Below are 22,794 nucleotides of genomic sequence, written 5' to 3' on the forward strand. Positions count from 1 at the left end.
AATCCACATCAAACACACTGCGAGACGTGATAAATGTGCCTTTATTTACCCCCCCCCCCCCCCCCCCCCCCCCAATATTTACTGAAAAACCACTGCACAAACTTAAAACACTGGCGGAATGTCCAACAATGGGTTTCATGCAACAATATTGACAAAGTTTGTAATGACACAGCGGAAAATGGATATTTAAAAGAAACCACAGCTGGGCAGTTAAAGGTTTTGGTTGTTGTTGTCTACAGGCCATAGTCGTAGTTGGGTTTGCCATCCTTGAAGTTCTGAAAGAAGGCCCTGTAGGTGTCCACGCTGTGCCCGCTACCTTTGACAACAGGGTCCTCAGACATGCGCTTCATCCACTCCTTCAGCTCAGGCGCATCGTCAAAGTAGCTGGAAGATTAAAGGGAGGCGTTCATCTTTAACATCATCGTCAGGTGAGGTACACCTGCACAATGTTCAAGGCCTTACTCACTCGCTCAATCCAAAGACCTCCAGCCTCTCAAACCACGGCCACATCATGAAATCACTCATGCCAACAGTATTGCCACTGAAGAACTTGCTCTTCTTCTTTACCAGGTCCTGGAAAATACACACCACAACATGTCATATTTCAAAACATAGAGTCAATATGCAAACTTGCCTCCTTTAGGTTGTTGAACTTGTCTTTCATTTCGGAATGCAGTCCAGAAACATCATCGCCTTTCTGTCTTCCCATTACGATCTTGAAGGTCAATGGCGGTATCTGTCACAAAATTGCGATTGATACAATATGCCTTTAAATCCCCTAAAATCTTGACAATTATATGTTCACTAAATCTCGTGATACTTCATCTTAGTAAAGGTGAAACTCCACAAACATTTTGCTTTGACGTAATTATTATTTTTTTTTTTAATGACGCCACAGTAACATCAAGAAATACACATTACAGTGTGATAGACACTTCAGCGGGTAATTGACGCCCTCCCAAAAAAGCTTTAGAATAAATGCTACAAGATGGTGGCGAAGCACTATTTTTTTGCTGTGGCTTGCCAAAATAAAGCTCCTCCCCTCACTGCGACATAGTTCAATACTTATTAAATTATACACGGATTTTTCCGGACAAAATATTGTGAACAACACAGGTTCACAAAATAAATCAGCGAGTAGGTGAATCGCAAATAGTCGGGGCGAATACTACTACACGACTTATATATTCCAGCAGTACCTCTAAATCGCCACAAGGTGACAGTATCACTGCAACATCTTTCTTGGTCTCCATTATGTCTTAATTTTTTTTAATCATTTTACAATGGTTAACTTATTTTTATTTGACACTTTTATGACAGTTTTTGAATGCTAAAATGTTGATTAAAACATGGTTTGTAGACAGATGATGACTAAAGTTTATTATATTATTATTATATATTTTTTATTATATATCACTATGGTGAAATAGGTTCAAAATGTGCTCGCGTCACAGATTGCGTTTGTCTTTTAAAGGCGTCACTGTTGAGTGTGATGCAATAAGATTTATTTAGATCCAAGCCCTGCGCTACAGAATACCTTGGAAAAATTCTCCATCAGCATTTTATGCTGGGCTTTTCCGAATGGAGTGTCAGGAAGCAGCTTCTTCTGGGGATACGCCTCGTCCAAGTACTCACAAGTGATGGTAGACTCGCGTATCACCTCCCCCGCCGACGTCTCCAGGGTGGGTACCTGGCCGAGGGGGATTTTCTCCGGGAACCAATCAGGTTTGTCTTTCAGGTTGATGTTGACGATGTTGTGCCTGAGGTATAAAACCCAAAAAAATTCCCAAATCATAAAAGGAAGTTGAAATGTGTCCATGGAAAGCCTTTGGAGCATTTATTCCACATTCTTGATATGTGTACTAGTGTGCTTTTTGTCCTCATGAGTAAGACAATTCAGCACATTAGTAGCATGGTTGTGTCTTACTAGTAACTTTTTTTCAACTACTAGTGACACTTTTGGCTGACAATGCAATTAAACCATACTAGTAAACTACGTTGTTGCACTAGTAACTATAGTGGGAAACTAACACACTAGTAGCCTCTTGGACCCTACTCATCACACCAAAATGCCCACTAGTAACATGTAGTTATTCTACTTATATGCCCAAGTTGTCCTATTAGTGGGTAGAAATGTAATTCTGTAGTTGAAGACAGTAGTTGGGGAAAAAAACATTACTATCAAGACACAGTTGCTATACTAGTGCACTGAATTGTCTTACTAGAGAGGACAACAGTGTACTAGTTCATCGACCATAATGCTGGATTTCAAGGCCATTTTAGCATTTATTCGATCCTTGATATCCAACCTCCTGTCCTTGTACTAGTAACTCTGTTCTAGTGTGCAGACGTGTCCTATATAGTGGTAGAAGGCAGTTGTGGGGGAAAATGTTTTTGCTCGTAAGACAATTGTTCCACTAGTGTGCCATAGTCTTTCTACTAGTGTGCTGAATTGTCTTCGGGATGAGGAAAAAAAGCATCCTAGTGCACGAACCGTGAAATATCAATGTTCAAACGGTTTCCTCCCCATGTCTTTACTTGATCCTTTTGGCGTTGAGCACCAGTCGGGTCCTCTGAGCAAAGGGGCAGAACCTCATGCTGTACAGTCTGATGGAGCCGGCTGCCACAGGCCCGGGCGCAGCACTCCCTGGGAAAATATTTGCATCCTTCTAAACATTGCATGTTCATTCACACATGCAACCGCGTATCTTTTTTTTTTTTTTTCTGGCTCAAGTCAAAGGCCTAGTAAAATAAAAAATTTAAACAAGCACATTTAGTGTATATTGTCATGCCTGAAGTACTGGAAAAAGACAAAGGTCTTTTGTGAAATGTGCGTAAATAGTATAACCATGTGATTAGTCGACATGCCAAACAAAGTAAAAAGTGCAGAGTCACTGTGACTTGGACACAGCTACCCTATGCAAGCAAGACACTCGCCCATCCCTGGTGTCGACTGAAAGTAATTGTGTACCCACCTGCATATGTCTGAACAGGGTGACTGTCACCCAGAAAGCTGAGAGCCATGCAGCTGCACTCTTCTATTGAGTAGAAGAAAGGAAAAAAAAAATGTTCATTTGTATCACTTAGGTGTGTCGTATTCAAATGAATTTGTGTTGCATAATGGATGTTTTGCCAAATTATAACAAATAAAAAATAATCATGTAAAAATAATCCCTGTAAAATACTTATCTATTTAATAAACAGAGTTCATGTCAAAGAGTTCTTGGTGCTTGTTGAAATAAAAGTATTTCAATCTTTACCATTGGAGAGGCACTTCGCAGCAGTCATCTTGACACTGAAGCTGTTCGGCGTAGATGACGATTTGTCGTTTGCAGTCTCGTATTGTCCAACAGCAACACCGAGGGAGCAAAAAAAAAAAAAAAAAAAAAAAAAAAAAAAAAGGTGTTTATATTTTGAGCCTGCTTCCGGGAAAGTGCATCAGCCAGTGAACGTTGAGGGAGGAGGGTAGGTGGGCGGGGCTTATGTTTTGGTTACCAACGATACACACCTCCGTTTTCTCTTTTTGTAGCTGAGGTCCCAGATTAACGATAATATACTGTTGATGGAGAACTACAAGGGTGCTGTTAACATCTGTTTTTCCTCTATAACGATGTTGACTGTACTCGTATTGATTTAACTGACGTTTCCCTTGCACGCCATTAAGATGTTTACTTTTTTTTCCCATTTACAACGACACAAACAATAGATCGTCAGTTTCATTTTCTGACATGCCGGTGCTATGCAATTAATCCTTACTGTGAGCAGCACGTAAAATGTAGAATATTCGTTCGCTCCATGGGGAAATTCATTGCGAAATGTCGCACGTTGGTGACGTTTGTCTCCCCGACCAATCATTGATCTCAAGTGACCATACGTCATCTGCCTTTTGGCTCACTTGTGTTTTAGTTGAAGATTGTGAAGACTGTGTTTAACACAAAAGGCGCGCTTAAAACTGATATTTTTTTGTCTGAGGTATGTATAACACGTCAATGTTGTTGTGAATGTAGTCTCTTTAATTGGTAAAGTCATCTGTTTCTGAAATGACTTCACCAGAATAGTATAATAATAATAATAATAATGTGTGCAAATGTAAAGCGTCTTTGAGTGCTTTGAAAAGTTTTAGTTGTTAGAAATATACCTACTTGAATCACATTTTACTTTTTTTACTATGCTGCATGTTAAAACATTATTGAACTGTCTTTGGACACTCTTCTCAATGAATACATATAGTAAGGGGTTGAAATTCCCCTTGAAGCTTGCCTGCATTTTGGATTTGATGCATAAAAAAAAAAAAAAAGCCTAACAATATACAGGGGAGAACAACAGGTTTTGCCTAAAAAAACAGTATGTGTGACTCAGTACATAAGATTAACTGCCCAATAATATATAGAGTAGAACAGGTCTCCTCAAAGAATGTTTGTGAGTCAGCACATAAAAACTGCTCAATATTATCCATTTCACGCAACAATATGTGACAAAGCATATGAATAATTGGAAAAATAAATAAATAGAGTAGAACAACAGGTTGTATCCAACTCAGCACATAAATAATTGTGGGGGAAAAAATCGCCCAACAACATACAGAGTAGAACACAGGTTTTATTCAACAATATGTGTGACTCAACACGTGAACAAGAACCATGAAAAAAAATATAGGAAAACTGGACAGTTAAAGGCATTGGCGCCTGTTGTCTCCACTCTACAGGCCATAGTCAAAGTTGGGTTTTCCTTCCAGGTAGGTCTTGTAGTAGGCCTTGTAGGTGTCCATGCTGTGCCCGCTGTCTTTGACAACGGGGTCCTGCGACATGCACGCCACCCACTTCTTAAGCTCAGGCACACTCTCCAAACAGCTAGAGGGAGAAATGAAATCATCATTATCATTTCAATTTCAACGCTGATGTTTTCCTGGTGGATGGATAACTCACTCGTTCAACTCAAAGGCCTGCAGCCTCTCAAACCACGGCCACATCATGTAATCAGTCATGGTGACAGAATCGCCACCAAAGAACATGGTCTTCTTCTTCGCCAGGTCCTGGAAAATACAACTTTTGTCACGGCCCAAAAGATAACGGTTAACACAGCACTGTTGAAAATCAAAGAGAAATACTTAACAAACCTCGTTTAATTTGCTGAATCTTTGCTTCAGTTCAGTATGAGGTCCAGAGACATCTTCGCCTTTCAGTCTGCCCAGTGGGATCTTGTAGGTTAATGGTGGTATCTGTCACAAAATTGTGATTTCAGTCCTAATATAGTAATAATAAAATGACAGTATGATAATAATCTTAATGAAGAATACATTGACTAACAAGTTAAATCTGTTCCGTGACCAAGCTCGTAACTCAAATTAGTCAGATATCAAATCAATGTTACCACATGGTTAGTCTGCTTATTAGCATCTGCTCCTTGCGAGTGTGTTTATTTTGTATTTGTGGGTTTGGCTGCTTGTTCCGTTCAAATTGAAAGTCAAGGTACCATTGTAATTCGGAGCTCAAAAAGCGTAACGGAATGTTTTGTATTCAACTTTAGTGTGCGTCTTTGAGGTACCTTGGAAAAATTCTCCATCATCATCTTATGCTGGGCTTTTCCGAAGGGAGATTCAGGAAGCAGCTTCTTCTCAGGATACACCTCATCCAGGTACTCACAGGTGATGGGAGACTCGTAAATCACCTCGCCTACCGACGTCTCCAGGGTGGGCACTTGGCCGAGGGGGTTTTTCTCCAGGAACCAATCGGGTTTGTCTCTCAGGTTGATATTGACGATGTCGTGCCTAATGTACAAGACAGATGAAAATGTCATGTTTTGTCTTAAATGACACAGGGGGGGGCGAAATTTCTTGTCTTTACTTGATCTCTTTGGCGTTCAGCACCAGTCGGGTCCTTTGAGCGAAGGGGCAGAACCTCATGCTGTACAGTCTGATGGAGCCGGCTGGCACGGGCCCGGGCGCGGCACAACCTGGGAAAATATTGGTGACATCATGAACACTGCACGTTGATTGGCATTTGTGACTACAGACAGTTTTGGCACATATCAAAAGCATATTTCGATGAATATGCGAGTAACATTAATTTTCTCAAACCTGAATTACAGGTCACGTAGAAAAGCTACACTTTAGCCCCACTTCAAATCAAACTATTTTTTTATTTGTACAGGCAATTTTTTAAGTAACACTTTAACAGACTAAACTACCATACAGGTCTAAAGAGAAGTTAGCCACTATACTACATCCAAGTAAAACAAAAAGTAAAGCTACTACCTCCAGAAGATGCCCGACAGGGAGATTTGTGATATTCATACTGGGCAAAAAAAAAAAAAAAATACATGCAAAACTTTTCTTTTGGCTACCACTTTTCATCATCTGAATTAAGATTCTCTGCGTAAACTAAAGGCTTATTTCATTCAAATATTGTTCACAAATTTGTCTAAATCTGTGTCAGTGTGCACTTCTCCTTTCATACCTCACAGGTGTTGCATAAGATGCTAATTACAGCATGATTTATTGTACAGGTGAGCCTTTGGCTGCCCACAATAAAAGGCCACTCGTGTGCAGTTTTATTGTATTGGGATAGTCAAAATCTAAATTCTTCAAGTCGTGGATCACATGATTCTGGAGGTTTCAAAATGATGAAGTAATGAAATCGCCAAAATTGTGAGGTTGTGCAACACGCCTTCTTGAAAAAATGCTGAGTCACACACCCATGATGTGATTTTTCATTTATTTTTTATTGCTCACCATTCATAATTATGGCTCATTCACCGCATTTGCCACAATATAAACCATCATCTATTTGCATTACCTTGTTTGTTTATTCCTGTGAGACGATTACCGTGATGAAAATAAAGCCAACTACAGCTGCTGTTTAATAGGAAGATAGGGCACTCCCTGTTGGTTTATATCCTTGTAAATGTGACACACACACAGGTCATTAAATCGCTTAGTCGCCTGCATTTGTCAAGAAAGGGTGACTATCACGCACAAAGACATTCAGTAGCACATTCGGGGTCTTCATTTTTTTTAGTCGTGCAATATTGTAGCTGAACTTCGTTTACATAAGGAACGATTTTGCTAAATATAAATCCACATTAAATGGCTTACCTTTGGAGACGCACTTTACACTTGTCATTTTTACAGTAAAGTCGTTCGGCGAATAGGAAAATTTGTTACACAAATGAGTTGAACCTTGCGTTGATTATAAGGGGGAAAAAACGCGGAGGCTGAAAAAAAAATGTTTTTATTTGTGGTCACTTCCGGGAAAATGCAAGAGCCAATCAGGGTCGAAGGAGAAAGTGGGCGAGGCGGGGCTGGTGTTTCTGGTTTCCAAGGATACGCACCAGCCGCATGTCATTTCGGTGGTTTGAACGTAAGAATTCCAGTCCCACAACATAGTTAAAAAGTTATAAAATAATGTATTAGGTTTATTATAAAAGTAGGTAGTCTTGCTGCCTTAGGGAAAATAAGTTTTTCTTTCATCGAGTCAAGTAAACGTGGGAATTATTGATTTAATCGTCGTTTTTATGCGTGACACTTCCATTTCGGAGCGAGGTTTTCATTCTTTTGGTCTCGCCATCAAGTATAAGAACACCGCAAAGGAAGAGTTTTCGTGAGTGCACCCCCGCTTGAATTCAAGGCGTTTTACAGGCAGCAACAGTCAATATTATTTATCTCGTCTTGGACACTTGTTCTTCGTATTCAACACTGTTCATTCTCCACACATTCCAGGTTAGTGGGAGTTAAATGTGCCGTTTTTGTAATTCGGATGCAGGAATTGAGTTCTGACGTTTGCCAAGTAGTCTTAGCTAATGTTCCTTACTTGGGGGGGGATCTAGTGCGGTCGCAAATAACTTTTATTATTCAATGCGTTTCTGTTGTCATACTGAGTCACTTACGATGACGCCATATACAACGCGACATATAAACAGTGAACGTTCTCGGTTTAATTTAGCAATATGTTGACGCTTTGAGTTTCTGGTATTTATTTAATATTATCATCTTCCTTATAGCAGAAACAAAAATATAAATGCAATACTTTTGTCGCGGCACACGGCCAGGGAACAAATGTGGAACTGTCGTGTGTTTATGACGTTTTATCAGCTCGACCAATCAAGAATATTAATAAATCAACGTCATGTCATTTGGCTCTTTTGAGCGGGAGTATTCGAACACGAATCATTTCCACACGAAGAAGTTTACAAAGTGATATAAAACGTAAAAATGAACAATATTTAACACAATTCAAAATGTTTAAAAGTAACTTGGCTCGCTGTATAAAGAGTGTGTGCTGTAAATGCAAATTTCGGTGTGTGCTATTGGCTATACTGTACTTTCAGTTTTTGATGTGCAAATGAGGCAAGGAACCAGTACAGTATTTAAATGACGGATAGAAAATAGATGAACTTATTCGAGGCTTCATTTTAGTGGCATCTAGTGGCGAAATAGGAGACTGCAAAGCAATGTCACAAGTGGAACTGGGGGGTTTGTGTGAATTTTGTGAATGATTTTTTTGGGAAATACTGATGCAGTACAATACAGATTTTTCAGGGAAGCTGCCCCGCATTATTTGCTGAAAAACTCACCTTTATGATGTTTTTTGTTTTGTTTTGTGCTCATTACAGTATTGCTTTAGCCCTATTGGGTGGCATCTTTGTGGCAAGGAACCAATTTGAAGTGAGTAGATGAGCTTCGTTGAGACAAAAGTAGTCTTCTCTGTGTTGTCTTGCCATAGTAGATTGTTCATTGAGACTTTACCAAAGATTATAAACATGCTGACCACTGAAAGGTTGACCGATGCTTCGTATTTCCCCCTGTATATTAAGTCAACTACTTTAAACATTATCTGTGGATGATTTTGTAGATTTGGTCCTGCTGTTGATGGAGGACTGGTAAAGACAATGCATATCTTAAAATGTAGTTTAATTAATTAAGAATTAAGACGATACACGTGTCTTTGTGTTAATGTAACTTTTTTTCTTTTTTTTTTTTTTAAAAGTAATATGTCCATGTTTATGATATTAAGTGTGTGCGGTGTGTTTTCCCCCAGGCCTTATACCGAACTACAGCCTTGAATGCTGATGTGGTAAAACAACTCAGTCCGCTATGGATGTCAATACAGACTCTACTGAAACTGACACTGAAACGCCACCAGAAAGTGAGGTAAACCGTGTTCCATTCTGTTACTTCTGTTCACCACGTTACAGTTCTTTGTAGTCATTTTTTTTTAATGCTCAAGTGTTACACGGCATGTTTTGTTTTTGTGTGTGTGTGTACTATTTATTCAACAGTATCTGAGCGAAGATGATCTGAATTATTTTGAAACAAAGGAAAAACTGCAGGCCAGGATGGAGGAGATCCGCAGCACTGTGAGTGGAATGTGGCATCTGCGTAAGCTCAAGTGTATTATAGTGATGAAACACAAATGTACAGTTAAGCGGAATGGATCCATGTTGTCAGATCCAAGAGATGATTCTGGAAAATGAGAGCGTTCCCGAAATCGAACGACTGGAGCTGAAGGAGTTCAACGTGGATGACGATAGGCAAAAGATGCACGATGCCATGGTGGAGGAGGAAGTTTCCAGGGTAACGTTGGAAATAAATGTTTGTCTTTTCTTAGACGGCATTTCTGATGCGATTCTGGACAGGTGAAAGATAGAATTGAGATGGAGATTTTGGAGAGATGCTACAGGCGTGATCTCATCAAGAGGGACTGCTGGGATTGTCTGAAAGTTAAAGACAGGGCTGTAAAGGTAGAAAACACATTCTCAAGCTAGGTCAAAAAATATAATGGACATAACTCATGTGCATTTGTCAATTGCAGGCCTTCCACACGGAGCACGAGGTGACGAACTACCCCCTCAAAGAGCGACCACAAGCTGAATTGGATGACCTTAAAAGAGTTGAAAATAGGACGAAGGCGGAACTGGTAACCGAGTAGTTTTTTTGTTTTGTTTTTCCCATTCTCATCATAGTACATTTGGTTCGCTCTGAGTGAAATCCACTCTAAAAATAATAGAGATAAACATTTCACATCACGATTATCATGCCTGAATGTGAGTGCAAATGGTTGTTTGTGTATGTGTGCCCTGCGATTGGCTGGCAACCAGTTTAGGGTGTATACCCGCCTCCTGCCCGATGATAGCTGGATTAGGCTCCAGCACTCCCGTGACCCTTGTGAGGATAATGCCCAAAATAAGGGGTATTATCATAATATTACCAAAAATAAAAAGTAAACTCACAGATACGAACACTAACATGATGGCAAGAGGTTTGATTTTGAATACCAAAAGTTTTAAAATTGAAAGTAAGTAAAATTGTATACTGTGAGATTAAAAATTGTAAACAACAACAGATGGATGCAGGACCCCACAAAATGTACTTAAAATGACTTGGACTTAATTTTATATACAATATTGTTGGGATGCTATTAACATATCTAATTATGAAAAAATACAATTATTTGACAAAATAAACTGTCAAATAATGTTTTTCAATTCAGATCAACATTTTGGTCAATGAATAGATGTGAACATATTCAATCATGAATGTTTATTTTGCATCAGACAACCATATACACAATTCCCATATTCAAGTTGGCTGTATTCAAACTTTTAAAGGACTTTTTGATCAACTTATTTATTTATTTAGTTTATTCCCAGTCACCAACAACGCAGGCTCCCTCTCGTGGTACGCTAAAGAATCCCTGAATTAAATGTCTAGTGCATGTTGCAGTGGCATAAACTTTAAAACAAAAAAAGTTTCAATACATTTGTTGATTGCAGTCCAGCTGTATTTAACTTTCAAATAGAATACATTCACATTTAATCTTTTAGAAGTATTTGTTTTCAAACGTCTATTCAGTTACAATTTATGAGACTGTATTTTAATTGGTCATTTTGGTGGTACTCGGAGTATTTTATGAATTGGAACTTGGTGTAAAATGTTTGAGAACCACTGCTCTCCACCTTTCGGCAGAAGCAGAGGGCCCAAGAAAAGGGTGGAGAGGAAGAGGCGGAGGAGGTGTTGTCGGCCCAAAGTGGAGTAATGAGCAGCTACTCCGCCGAGCTGGGACTGTCACACCCTTACCTCTACGACCAGTTCAGCCTGCACACCACCGAGCAGAAGCTGAACCAGATCATTATGCTTCAGGTGGGAATCGCGTCACTATATAAAGTGGTGGTTGGTGGTCCGGGTCTTCTCCACTGACACATATTTACAACCTAAATTCTTCCATAAAAATGGTATTCACTTATTCCCAAAAGTCCATTCTCTTAGTTTTGTAGCGTTTCTCTAGGCTGCACCGCTTCCGGTACGTGTATGTGGATGTTATTTATTTAATTTTTATTTGTCCAATCAGATTTCAGCCAATACATGTTGCCATGTCAATCTAATCTGCCCAGGGCCTTCAGAATCAAGTGTTACTGGCCAATGTTAACTTAAACTATATTAGTAATGGCACTGTGACTTTAACCAATCAGATTTGAAATTCATCCTCATAGGGCCACAGCGCTGGCTCTCGATGTCCGAATTTTTCCGTCCTCTGATTGATCGGAACAAAAAACACATCTGTAGTCATTTGCACACATTAGTACGTCTAATAATCAGCATCTCGAGTGTGTATGAAGTACTTTGTTTTCGTCCATACAGAACTGTCACCAAATGAAAAAAAAAAAAACATTTGAAAAAAGCATTTGGATGGTTGTAACAAGAAGAAAAGGTTCTCTGTTGTTGCTATGAAGAATCCTCTGCGTTAGCGTTTCTTGTTCATCTTCTTGGTGATTATATATTGGTTATACAATACATATATATATAATTATACATATTTACTTCTGCCTGAATTACTGCAGAGCGCAATTTAGTTTTCTCCGTTTAATGGCCCATATTCATTTTCAGAAGTCATCGTGTACTGAACTGCATTTACAGTGCCTTAAGGTAAGTTACACTTTGTCACAGTTGAGGGAGCCTGTGAGCAACAAAGACAACAGCGCTGGTCCTATCATACTACTGTGTGCTGTCATAAAATTCTCCACAAATGGTGGAATAACATATCTAATGCGGGAAAAAACACAACAATGTGCGTGACTGATGCCAAGTCACATCCCTGACTTGTACCCGTCTTCTGATTTTGCCTCCCTCCCAATATGCAGGATGTGATCTTCAGAATCAAGGTGGCTCTCAACACGCAGTTTGACAAGGTGTACAAGCAAAAGGTGCAGGAGATCAGCCGCGTCAAAGAGCGGAACAAGCAAGTAAGGGAGCTCCTGGAGGAGCTGGAGGTCAACGAGGAGCTGTGGGTGCCCGTCTTGAACGACAGGGAGGTGCCCGAGAGGGTGTTCGTCGTGGACGACTCCGAGGTGACCCCCCCCCCCCACCCCCCTCACCCACACAATCGCACATATCATTTCATCCACACAATATATCACTTTGCTATCAGTAAAAGGGAAATCATAGGAACGAAGCTCTTCTTGTGACTTATTAGATAAAGGCCGAAAAGTACCTCACTCCAGAACAGGAGAAGGAAGAGGAAAGGAAGCGGCTAGAGGAGCAAAAGCACTTGGCTGCCAAGGTACGTTGCCAAAACAAATGTGGCTTTGTCTTTTTAAACTCCTGTTGTGGTTCCGTCCAAATTCTTCTTGGCTTGGAGACCGGACCAACCTGTGAGCTTGTGTACATTTGCATGCAAACTGCTCGCAGCAGTAAATTACACATCAAAAGAACAAGAACTTGAACGGGATTGTGCCAAAATGGAAAAGAAAGAAGTCAGTTGAGGAGTGTTTGGTTGGTTGATAAATCACAGCTGATATATATATATATATATATATATATATATACTGTATATATGTATATGTGTATGTTTCGGATTCACAACAGCATTAGTTGGCTATTTCAGAGCGACGATGTCCGAGAAAGGGCTCTTGATGACATGATGGACGGCGTTCTTGAAGTGAAAAAAGACAGTGTCTTGAAAACGGTAGGTCTGGTTGCACTCATTACGGCTCCACGATCTCGGTTGGATTAAACAAATGGGCCCAAAAAGAAAGGACAGGAAGTGACTATTGAATGTACTCCACAGGAAGTACCCCAGCCCGAGTTCATTGTGGCCAAACCTGACAAAGAGTGGACCGAAGAGGAGAAAAAGCAGTTGAAAGAATACGAAAACAAAGTCAAAGAGCTGAACACGGAGAAGGAGAAGTACAGAAAGGTATTCCGCCACAAGTGCTGTGACATTTTAACTAATATTTATTGACTCGTTCTCCCATTTCGGCTCACTGTGATTTCTAGTCGCTGGAAAATGAAATCAAAGGCCTTCAGAAAATCACCAAAGAGGCCACTGAGCGTTTTGATGAAGGTTTGAAAAAGCTCTTTGAGAGGAAAATTAAGTCAGACATAGCCATATGTCAGGTGAATACCGCGCGCACACACACGCCCACCAAACTAAAGCCATAATGCTCATTGTGGATTATTATTTTTTGTTTTATGTTTTAAAGCTGCTATAAGGGGAAAACGTTTCAATCCTGGGCATTGATGCTTGTGCTAATACAACAAATTCCCAAAGTAGAGATTTTTACACATTTGACTCCTCCTTCCAAATTCCTTGACTAATTCAAACCATTCCAACTTCAAACTATTCCGCTCATTCAGGACATCTTGGGAACTATTACAATTCTCCAAATGTACCAATTTTCAAACTAAAATGCCTAAATCAAGACGTATTTTACAGTATTCCTTCTTCTTCTACATTTCTTGACCGATTCAATCCCACATTCTACAGTAATTCCACAGCATTTAAGATTAAGCTTTGCTTTAAGAAACTGCATCTCATTATTTTTGATCACTTTTTAAAATGAATTTCATATTTTGAGTTTATTTGATGGCATATTTGACAAATTGTTTTTTTTTCTCCCTTAAACGACACTTCAGCACATTATAAAAATCCTGTCATTACAGTGCCATGAAAAAAAAATGTCGTGAAATTGAAAAGAATGTTTGTATTTTACAGGAAGAACTGAAGATTAAAACTCTAAATTACTCCGTGCTCATGGAAGAGGTGATGAGGAATGAAGAACTAGAGCTGGTGCAAAAACTTAAGGAAATGTCTGCGCAGAGGGTGAGAAAAAGAAAATCAACTCATTTGTTTAATTTCACTAGTACTTGATTTTCTTCTTTTCTTTTCTTGTTTCCATCACTCCCATTTTGATCATTTCCCGTACGCGCTCACCTTCATCGTCACTCAATTGACAGAAAAAAATGGGCGAAGACTTGCAGAAGTTTGAAAATGAAGTCGAATCATTCCAGGAGAGCTACAACAACATTGTGGCGGACGACAAGGTGAGTCTGCTGGTGGCGTACGGACATCCTCTTTGCCAGTCTATGTCTATTCACACAGTCTTGTGCCGCTCAAGGCTCAGGATAAAGACTTCCGGAAGGAGTTCATGAGTGTGCACAAAGCCCATGTTGATCAGCTGTATAAACTGTTCAAGCGGAGACCTAGGTTGGTCATTATTACCGTTTCATTTGGAAGTACCTGCAGTTGTGCTGGTTTGTGTGTGTGTGTAAATGTTTTTCTTTTCTTACTGCTAAGAGGTCAAAAGAAGAATGCCATGGAGGAGTTGGACGCTCAGAGGAATATGCCGGAGGGCTTGACCCTGCCCTTGTGGGAGAGGTTTTGTCAAATCCGCAGAACAAAAATAGACACTGAGCATAAGGTAATGCATGGGTGCACGGGCTTTTTGTTAGAATTAAAATTACTTAAATGATACCTGGGAGACCTGGATGAGCTTAAAGATGATTTCCTATTCCTGCAAAAGCAGCAGTTGTTCAAAGAATACCTGTCTGAGCTTCTCTTTTATAAGTCACGCCCAATGTTCTTCCCTAAATGTGGACTATGCTCTCGCTCAGTGGTTCTCAAGCTTTTTTAACCTATAGTACCACCTAAAAAAAATACTTAACTCTCCAAATACCACCATAAGGACCATTATTAAAATACAGTAGCACACTAGGCCCAAGTGTTCAAAACTTTCCTAAAAGGTATATTTAGTGTTATTGTAAGCCACTGTAACCTTATGCAGTTCGAACATTAGGAAAATGAAAAACTGTACTTACATACAGATTCAATTAAAATGATTGCATATATAAGGTAAAGCTTGTGTGCGTAACTTCTGTCGCTCCCGGCAGTTATTGTTTTCTTTGCACATCGACTCCTGCCTGCGTTTGTGATGAAGGACTGAATATCGGACTGAAATATCCCAGGCAGTATAATGCAGATGGAGTGATCATTATTGCTGCGTTTGTGCATACATCGTTCATTTGCGTGTATTTTTTCGTCAGGCACCTTGTTGGACAGCTAAGGGGTCCTCGGAAAGACGTGTTTCGTTGGTTCGCGGCAATTGTTCTAATTTACAGAGTAGTTGTTGTATGATTATTTTCTGTAAGAGAAAGTCAAAGATTGCTAAATAGTGAGCTTTTTACAAATGGGAGACAAGGGGCTACGCTCAACTCTTTGCTCGGTAAAATGCGACACTTCCGCTTTGTCATTTTCGGTGCGCCACCCAGTGGACCAGCGCGGGAATGTCGCTGGTCAACACAAAATGTAAAAGATCAAATATTTAAAAATACAGCAAGACGTTTGATGAGCTTCTAAGCTTAATCAGCATTGTAACATCTCCTCTAAAAGTGGCTTTAGTGAAAACATTTATTTTTTATTTTTTAGCAAATGTTTCACACGCTAGTTTGAACTAAAAATGTCCATGAATTAATGTTTGACAACAAACAGTTCTACAAGATTAAATGCAGATGTATTGTACTTTAAAGTTAAATACAGCCGAACTGTACTTAAACAAATGTACTGTACTGGATTTAAAAAAAAAAAAAAAAAAAGTTTAAACCAAACCACTGTGACGTTATGCACAGTTTGAACAATTAATTCAGTTTCTTTCACACCACACTTTGGCAACTGCGCTATCCGCTGTATACCAGGAAGATGGTCTTGTCTGACTTTGTCGTCCTCCGATTTAATCAAGGAGGAACTATACCCCCAACCACAAACATAGTCAACAGTCTAAGTAGTCATTAATTAAAGAACTAAAACTAATGCACTTTTCTTGCAGATCAAAGCCACGGGGGCCACTCTGGCTGAAATGCAAGCGAGCCTGCTCAAGAAGCGAGAAGAGGACGAGACCGGCGAGCAGGAAATTGAATATCTCGCAGCAGAACTTGAAAAGTGGGTGACGCTTCATTCAGTCATTTTAAGGAAAACTGACTTTTTTTGAATGGCTGGTATACAAATGGTTGGGTCTCTGGAGTGTAAACAAACTGCAAAGAGTCAATAGAGACAAAAGGTTAGTTGGTAGTTCCAATATACAGTAGTTCAAGTAAATATTATGTCATTCAAGTTGCTGCAAGTCAGTTCACTTTTTCAGTGGTAGAGATACTGAGACTCTCATGCAGCTAAACTATGACTAAAAGGACAAACTAATGTACAGGATGTCTTAAATGTCTTTATAAACATCCTTTTTTACATTTCACTTTCAGACATAAGGTCATTAGCACCTGAAAGCTTAGGCTTCGCAGTTTTTATAAGTACAGTATGTCATTGTCTCACTCATGGCTCGCTAATTGACATTGGGCTGCACAGGAACATAGCAAATAATGTACAGACGTCAGGTTGTCCTAAGGCTTCAAGCGGAAGATTATGATGCTCAACACCGTGAAACTGGTATGGATAAAGTTTTGATGCCGAGTTCTAGTGCAGCCCACGAGATCAAGACTTTTCCTGGCTTTGCGTGAATGCCTGCTCTAGAAGTTTGGGGATTTCATCCCTGGTGGTAGGCCTTCCGCTCCGATGTTTCCCAAAAACATATCCTGCTTCCAGAAACTTGCTATTGATAGGATAACTTGTGTGACAAGCGTAAAGCTTTTCAAAGCAGTCAGAGACAGAAAAACCGCTTGCCCGGCGGTACCTGAAACGAAATAGAAAAACGGAAGTGAATCGTGACATTTATTCACTGCTGTCAATCATAACCAAAACTACAAACACATCGATTCTCTCTGACTGTATCAAGCAAATATGAGCATGAATATCTTTATGAGGCAAAATTCAGTATATCAGTCTCATTAGCTTGTGCAGTTGTATGTACTGATGCGAACATCCTTCTCTGTTTCTGTGTTGACCCCTTGCAGCCTGCGTGAGGAGAAGAAGAACTTCCTGACGGACATCACGGTCCAGTTCCTTCTCAAACAGGGCCAGGTGGAGGTGACCAACATGGATCTCATCCCTGACTACAGCGAGTCGATTCTTCTCCACCGGGGCAAGGTGGAAGAACTCAACCACACCATTCGGGTCAGTGGAGGACTCTCATTCGCCTCGCAGAAGTCCACCAGTGTGTCACCTTTGCTGTTCCCCCCCCAATCAGACCCTCGGCGAGCAGAAGATAGCCATGATGGTGCAGACCAAAGACTTCCGTAAGGGCATCATCCAGGTGGAATGGGACAACACCATGAGGAGGATGCAGATAGAGGATCTCAAGAACAAAGAACGGGACATCCAGAAGCTGCGTCTCACAGAGGATCACAAAGAGGTGCTTGCATCGTCTCTTTTAGCCTTGACAAAGCCTAATAAGTCTTTTTTTTGGTTTCTTTTTAATGTATAATTTATTGGCACCTTACTGGACACTCAACAACACCATACAAACATAATAACAAAGAAAACGCATAAAAATGAGAAACAGCAATTAAATCAAATCATCAGTTGAAATGATAGGAGGTAAATTCTTTTGGTCCGTCTTGCGCAACGCTCGGCGGGCTGACTCTCATCATCTCACCAGCGAGTGTAAAACTGCGCATAATGTTACAGTGTGTTTTTTTTTAAAAAACTAGTACAGTACAATTGTTAAGTAGTGTTCAGTTGTCCATCCATCCATCCATTTTCTGAGCCGCTTCTCCTCACTAGGGTCGCGGGCGTGCTGGAGCCTATCCCAGCTGTCATCGGGCAGGAGGCGGGGTACACCCCGAACTGGTTGCCAGCCAATCGCAGGGCACTTACAAACAAACAACCATTCGCACTCACATTCACACCTACGGCCAATTTAGAGTCTCCAATTCATGCATGTTTTTGGGATGTGGGAGGAAACCGGAGTGCCCGGAGAAAATCTTATCTTCCTATACTTTAGCGCAGTGTTGATGTTGAAACTGTCAATCATGTTACAGTGGCTAAAAATTATATTAAATACACTTGGGTTAGACCCCTTAGTTGTCTCCTGGTTCTTAGTTCTTCATTTTAGCGCATCTTAGCGGTGCACAAATCAAGGTCCAGCAATGTATGCTTGGATAATTTTATGGAAGAACTTTATCTCAAACCCTTTATTTAATCAATCCAAGCCGTGTTAGACCCCCTCATTGCCCCCTGAATCATGTACTTAACTCATTCACTGCCAGCCTTCCCAGTTAACATGAATATTTGACTTCTAAAGCCGTCAATGGCAGTGACTGTGTTAATGGCCATAAGTATCCCAACCCCTTGTTTATACGGTTTATTTTCTTTTTAATCCATCTTGCAGAAACACCAGCTAATTATAAAGCGCTCTTCGGCAGCCATCAAATGATTTACAAGCAGAAAATTACCTGAGATCTTTTATCATCGCAACCTCTCAAGGTGAAAGCCCCTCTTTCTTATTGCCATTTAAACACGCGACCTAAGAGGGAGATACTCCCACACATTAAAACGCCCTTAAGACATGTCCAGGCAACAGGGAGTCAGTAGCTTGGAGAATAAACAGAATCCATAAAGACCTGATGACTCACCCATCTTCGGCTTATTTTTAACATGGCAATGGCTGCGCATGAGAATCTACTCTCCAGGCCCCAGTGCCCGTTTACTTTGGCAAAGCATTCAGATGGTTCTCCCGTGGCGAGCAGCGCTGCTTCCTCTCATTGTTCAAGCCTCTGGAACGTTGACAATTCAAACATTTGAATACAAACAAATCCATAAAGTGCGGTCGTAATGTTTATTGCGCTATTGTTTTTACACCAACATGGCAACGGCACATTTAACCAACTCTCTGTACACTTTTTTGTTTTTAGTATCTCAAGACAGACAGCGACAGTCGTGTGTGCAAGCAGGCGATATCTATGAAGGAGACTCAGGCCATGCAGCTCAAGGTAACAAAAGGCCATCTCTCACACCACAAATACTTGAAACCTGTTACATGAAGTTCCTTCGCCCCATGGTTGCTTTTCCTGAAACATTTAGATCAATCACATTGATGTAGATTGCTGTACAAAGAAGACCAAACCCATTCAAATCCAATGATGTCATGAAAGCAATACCGCAGATAACATTTAGAATTTACAATTATTTACACTGATTACATAGTATTCGTTTTTTTATTTCTGACTGCTGCTTTTGTCAGGGACTCCTCCATCTTGTCACATGATGAGGGGGGGGAAAAAAATAAAAAATAAAAATCAAGGCCTTTAAAACATCCTCGAGACCCTTCAGTTCTATTATGCTTATTTTCCTTCTTCGTTTTAAAGACTTATCAAAAGGACATGAAGTATCGCAAACAAAAAATCAGAAACCTCCAAGCTCAGGCGGCCATGAAGGAACAGAAGAACGTTGCTTTGGACAAGCAGGTCCAGGACATGCACGTGACCGTGTCGCAGATGAGACACATCTACGAAGCCTCAGGTAACTGAGTTAGTTTCACGCGTTTCAGACTTTTCCTTAACCGCATCCTAGCGTTTTATAGCTACGGAGGAAAACGAGGCGGTGAACACCGAGCAGCGCTACCAGGAGGTCCTGCTAGTGCAGCGTCTGAAGGACACCGCCAGGTTCCAGATGGAGAAGCTGGCGTTTCTCAGCGCCGAGGCGCAGCGTTTGAGGATGAGGAACGTCCCTTCGCTGGTGCAGATCAAATACGACTGAGCCTTCCGCAGACAACCAGGTTTTATTTACACGTAAATAAATATAACTACAAATCAAGATGTGTGTGACAATAACATAGCAGCAACTAATAAAGAACTCCATATGTTTGAACATATTCTCTGTAGTATTATTTGGAATGGGACTGTACAGTGCAACCCCTCAGGTCGAACAATTTGGAATTTGAGCAACATTTTGGGGGGGGAAAAAAGTTAAGCGAACATCAAAAGATATTAACTTGCTTCTTTGGCTTTTTTTTTGTGCAAAACTTATTTCAAAAGGACTAGTCCTAACTACGTAGTCACCTCATGCACAGTCACTTGTTAATTTGTGTATCAACAGAGCGGTACTGCCTATTGTGGAAAAAGGACCTCCTGTAAAGTTACCGTTTGACCCTGAAAGAGATCACTTAGATTTCCTTTATTTTCCAATGGGAAATTTTTTTTTTTTAATTCCAAATTCTTGTGTTCGACCTTAGAGGTTCCATTGGATGGCTTACTAAACTATGGTAGAAAGGTTTATTTATTCAAAAAGTGAAACTCATGCCTCATATAGATTAATTGTATAGGTAAGAAAGAAAACCTTTTAGTCCATATCCTACCTTATTTCTATAATGATAATCATTTTGATTGTTGATGTAGTAGTCTAATTTCTTGAGGGTAAATGAGGTTTTTGTTAACTAACTATATTCATCCAAATTATTTTTAAAAATTTGGAAGTTGTTCACTCTGTGTAGTGAATCTACAATTGGGTTTCACTTTTTAAAATTTAACGAGGGGAAATAAGTTTTCTGCGATCTAATTTATTGAGATGCACCTGTATATGTTTGAAAGCACATTCAGGAAGCAAAGTCGTCCTGTGTGCGGTCAAAGTGCAAGATTTTCTCATCTAGACCGAAGAGATCGATGAGTTCAGACAGGCTGGCCTTGCGTCCCTCCACAGGGACGTCCGACTGGAGCTCGTACAACGCGTTCTGAGCGCAGCTCCGCCACTTGTCGATCAAGGTTTGAAGCTGCGCCAGGTCATTCTGGAGAGAAAGACGAGGAGAATTTTTTTTTTAGAAATGATCATGCCAAATCCCGCCGTCTTCTCACCACATCGGGTGACCCACCTTGCTCCTGTACATCTTAACCATCCTCAGTCGACGTAACGTCTCCGTCTTGTCCTTCACCTGCCTGCCGAGCCGCTCCCGTCGTTGCGCAAGGTTTTCAGCGTGAGCGTGCGCCGGTCCGGGAATCATCCCGGAAAACATTTCACTCCCAGGTCTGGCTTCCTGAACGTTGACGTCAGCAGACGGGCTGATAAGCGGAGGATTTTTATTATCATCATCCGTCGTCCGGGAATCTAACGGAACTGGTTGGCCGTCTTCCACGTCCACGCAGAGGCGCTTGGCCACGGGGAAGGGCGAGGTGAAGGCACGTCGCGTTCTCTTCAGACGCGCTTTCAGAGAGGCGCTCAGCTTCTGGTGCGGCTGTGGAGATCAGAAGGCAAAGTGTGCGGTCAACAAGACTTAAGCTAACGCTCCCATTTCTATGTTGACATTCGTTACACATATAATTAGAGAGCCATCTAAAACATTTTTTTTATGTTTATCATTGTAGATGTGGTGTATCCTTTTTGATTGAATGCACTATACTTTTCCAAAATGAAAGTAAAATCTTTCAGTATGATGCAATGTAGTTATGATACAGATTTCCAGGGCCCCCCAAATGTCTCATACTAATTTATTATTTGATCTTTGAACCAGTTATTGTTTTAGTCTCAATTTCCATGCTTAAAAATAAATCAAAATTCCTAAACTACTCTTGATTGTTTCCAGTTAGGCCCCCCGTCTTCTCACGCAATGGACTATTCCATATTTTTACTGTGCACATGCAGACTTGGTTCAGGAACAGGGTATCAAGACAAACTTGTTGGCATGTTATATGAAAAATGAATGGGCGCTATCCCAGTGGAGTGGGGAAGAGGAGGTGAAAGGAAAACATCCATCCATCCATCCATTGTGCGTAAACAACAACGGCAGCAAGAGCCAGACACTTGCCAGTTGCAGTAGCACTGCTGTCAGTGTCGGTCGAGGAGGATGCATTAGAGATGGAAAGTGACACTTTTCATCAGATCTGAGTATTAAAGCGGTCGAATGGTAAATTATAATAAATTCTGAATTATTTTCTAATCGGTGAAATTAATATTCCAAAATGTTCACGATACATAGACATAACAGGATTAAAAACGGGGTATTTGTGAGCATTTTGGATTAGTTGATCACTTTATTTTGGGAAAGGGGAAAAAAAAAAAAAAAAAAACAGCACACAAGAATGCGTTCACGCCATTGAATTTACCGTCTCATTTCTGGACTCCCACGGACTGGACGGTGAACGGTACGCCGATTTCGAAGTGTTGTTCTTCGGCGTCACTTCCATGAAGCAAACGACAGCTCTTCGCTAGCAGTCTACGCAAAACGATTCGAAAGCAACGTAGATGAGTCTGAGAAGAGAGAGAGAAAATAAAAGAACTAAAAGCGAAAAGCCGTGGAAGTACTGCGAAGAGTTTTTGTTGCTGCTGTTCTACATATTGGAGGATAAACGTGAAGTTTTCTGCATTTCCGTGTTTTGTAGTTCATAAGCCCTCCAAAATCTGTGATTGGTGGAAATATGATGACGCACACCCGGGGAGGCTCATGGGAATTGTAGGTATTGATTTTTCTCGCTCAAAAACCACTAAATCTTCATTTAAAACATATAATTGCAGTTAGGTGGCGTTTCCCGTTGTTTTACATGGAGTCTGTGATATATTTCCATCAATCATGTTACATTTCACACGTCGAAATTTAAAGTAAATGTGAAGTTAATCTCAATTCATATTATAGGCCCAGTGTTGTCAGACCATT

General features: G+C 40.5%; 4 protein-coding genes across 11 annotated transcripts; 1 reads left to right on the forward strand and 3 right to left on the reverse strand.

Moving 5' to 3' along the window:
- Positions 1-52: 52 nt before the first annotated feature.
- Positions 53-3,346, reverse strand: LOC133409431 (glutathione S-transferase omega-1-like). Of its 3 annotated transcripts, XM_061689416.1 has the most exons (7): positions 3,261-3,346; positions 2,976-3,038; positions 2,539-2,647; positions 1,538-1,760; positions 635-736; positions 467-573; positions 53-384 (listed from the first exon to the last, which is right to left on the reverse strand). In XM_061689416.1, exons 1-7 carry the CDS (start codon positions 3,286-3,288, stop codon positions 234-236), a joined length of 783 nt encoding a protein of 260 aa, XP_061545400.1. In that variant the 5' UTR covers positions 3,289-3,346; the 3' UTR covers positions 53-233. The 3 variants fall into 3 exon arrangements, with proteins under 3 accessions (XP_061545400.1, XP_061545402.1, XP_061545401.1); XM_061689418.1 differs by lacking the exon at positions 2,976-3,038 and having other exon boundaries at positions 3,261-3,344; XM_061689417.1 differs by lacking the exons at positions 2,976-3,038; positions 3,261-3,346 and having other exon boundaries at positions 2,495-2,702.
- Positions 3,347-4,581: 1,235 nt separating this feature from the next.
- On the reverse strand, positions 4,582-7,237 carry LOC133409432 (glutathione S-transferase omega-1-like). The gene is made up of 6 exons (XM_061689420.1): positions 7,094-7,237; positions 5,844-5,952; positions 5,545-5,767; positions 5,117-5,218; positions 4,926-5,032; positions 4,582-4,850 (listed from the first exon to the last, which is right to left on the reverse strand). Exons 1-6 carry the CDS (start codon positions 7,119-7,121, stop codon positions 4,700-4,702), a joined length of 720 nt encoding a protein of 239 aa, XP_061545404.1. The 5' UTR covers positions 7,122-7,237; the 3' UTR covers positions 4,582-4,699.
- Positions 6,646-20,068, forward strand: cfap43 (cilia and flagella associated protein 43). 6 transcript variants are annotated; one of them, XM_061689413.1, is made up of 23 exons: positions 6,646-7,717; positions 8,611-8,662; positions 9,036-9,148; positions 9,277-9,354; positions 9,446-9,571; positions 9,634-9,738; positions 9,810-9,914; positions 10,967-11,137; positions 12,136-12,342; positions 12,468-12,554; positions 12,879-12,959; positions 13,062-13,190; positions 13,271-13,390; positions 13,989-14,096; positions 14,231-14,317; positions 14,392-14,480; positions 14,571-14,694; positions 16,096-16,208; positions 17,168-17,327; positions 17,401-17,565; positions 19,067-19,144; positions 19,520-19,673; positions 19,735-20,067. In XM_061689413.1, exons 3-23 carry the CDS (start codon positions 9,092-9,094, stop codon positions 19,908-19,910), a joined length of 2,520 nt encoding a protein of 839 aa, XP_061545397.1. In that variant the 5' UTR covers positions 6,646-7,717; positions 8,611-8,662; positions 9,036-9,091; the 3' UTR covers positions 19,911-20,067. The 6 variants fall into 6 exon arrangements, with proteins under 6 accessions (XP_061545397.1, XP_061545392.1, XP_061545395.1 ...); XM_061689408.1 differs by having other exon boundaries at positions 10,964-11,137; positions 19,735-20,066; XM_061689411.1 differs by having other exon boundaries at positions 6,646-7,598; positions 10,964-11,137; positions 19,735-20,066.
- Positions 19,027-22,486, reverse strand: sfr1 (SWI5-dependent homologous recombination repair protein 1). The gene is made up of 3 exons (XM_061689421.1): positions 22,247-22,486; positions 21,019-21,378; positions 19,027-20,934 (listed from the first exon to the last, which is right to left on the reverse strand). Exons 1-3 carry the CDS (start codon positions 22,325-22,327, stop codon positions 20,746-20,748), a joined length of 630 nt encoding a protein of 209 aa, XP_061545405.1. The 5' UTR covers positions 22,328-22,486; the 3' UTR covers positions 19,027-20,745.
- Positions 22,487-22,794: the final 308 nt, after the last annotated feature.

Source organism: Phycodurus eques, chromosome 11 (assembly GCF_024500275.1).
Source record: "Phycodurus eques isolate BA_2022a chromosome 11, UOR_Pequ_1.1, whole genome shotgun sequence".
NCBI lineage: Eukaryota > Metazoa > Chordata > Actinopteri > Syngnathiformes > Syngnathidae > Phycodurus > Phycodurus eques.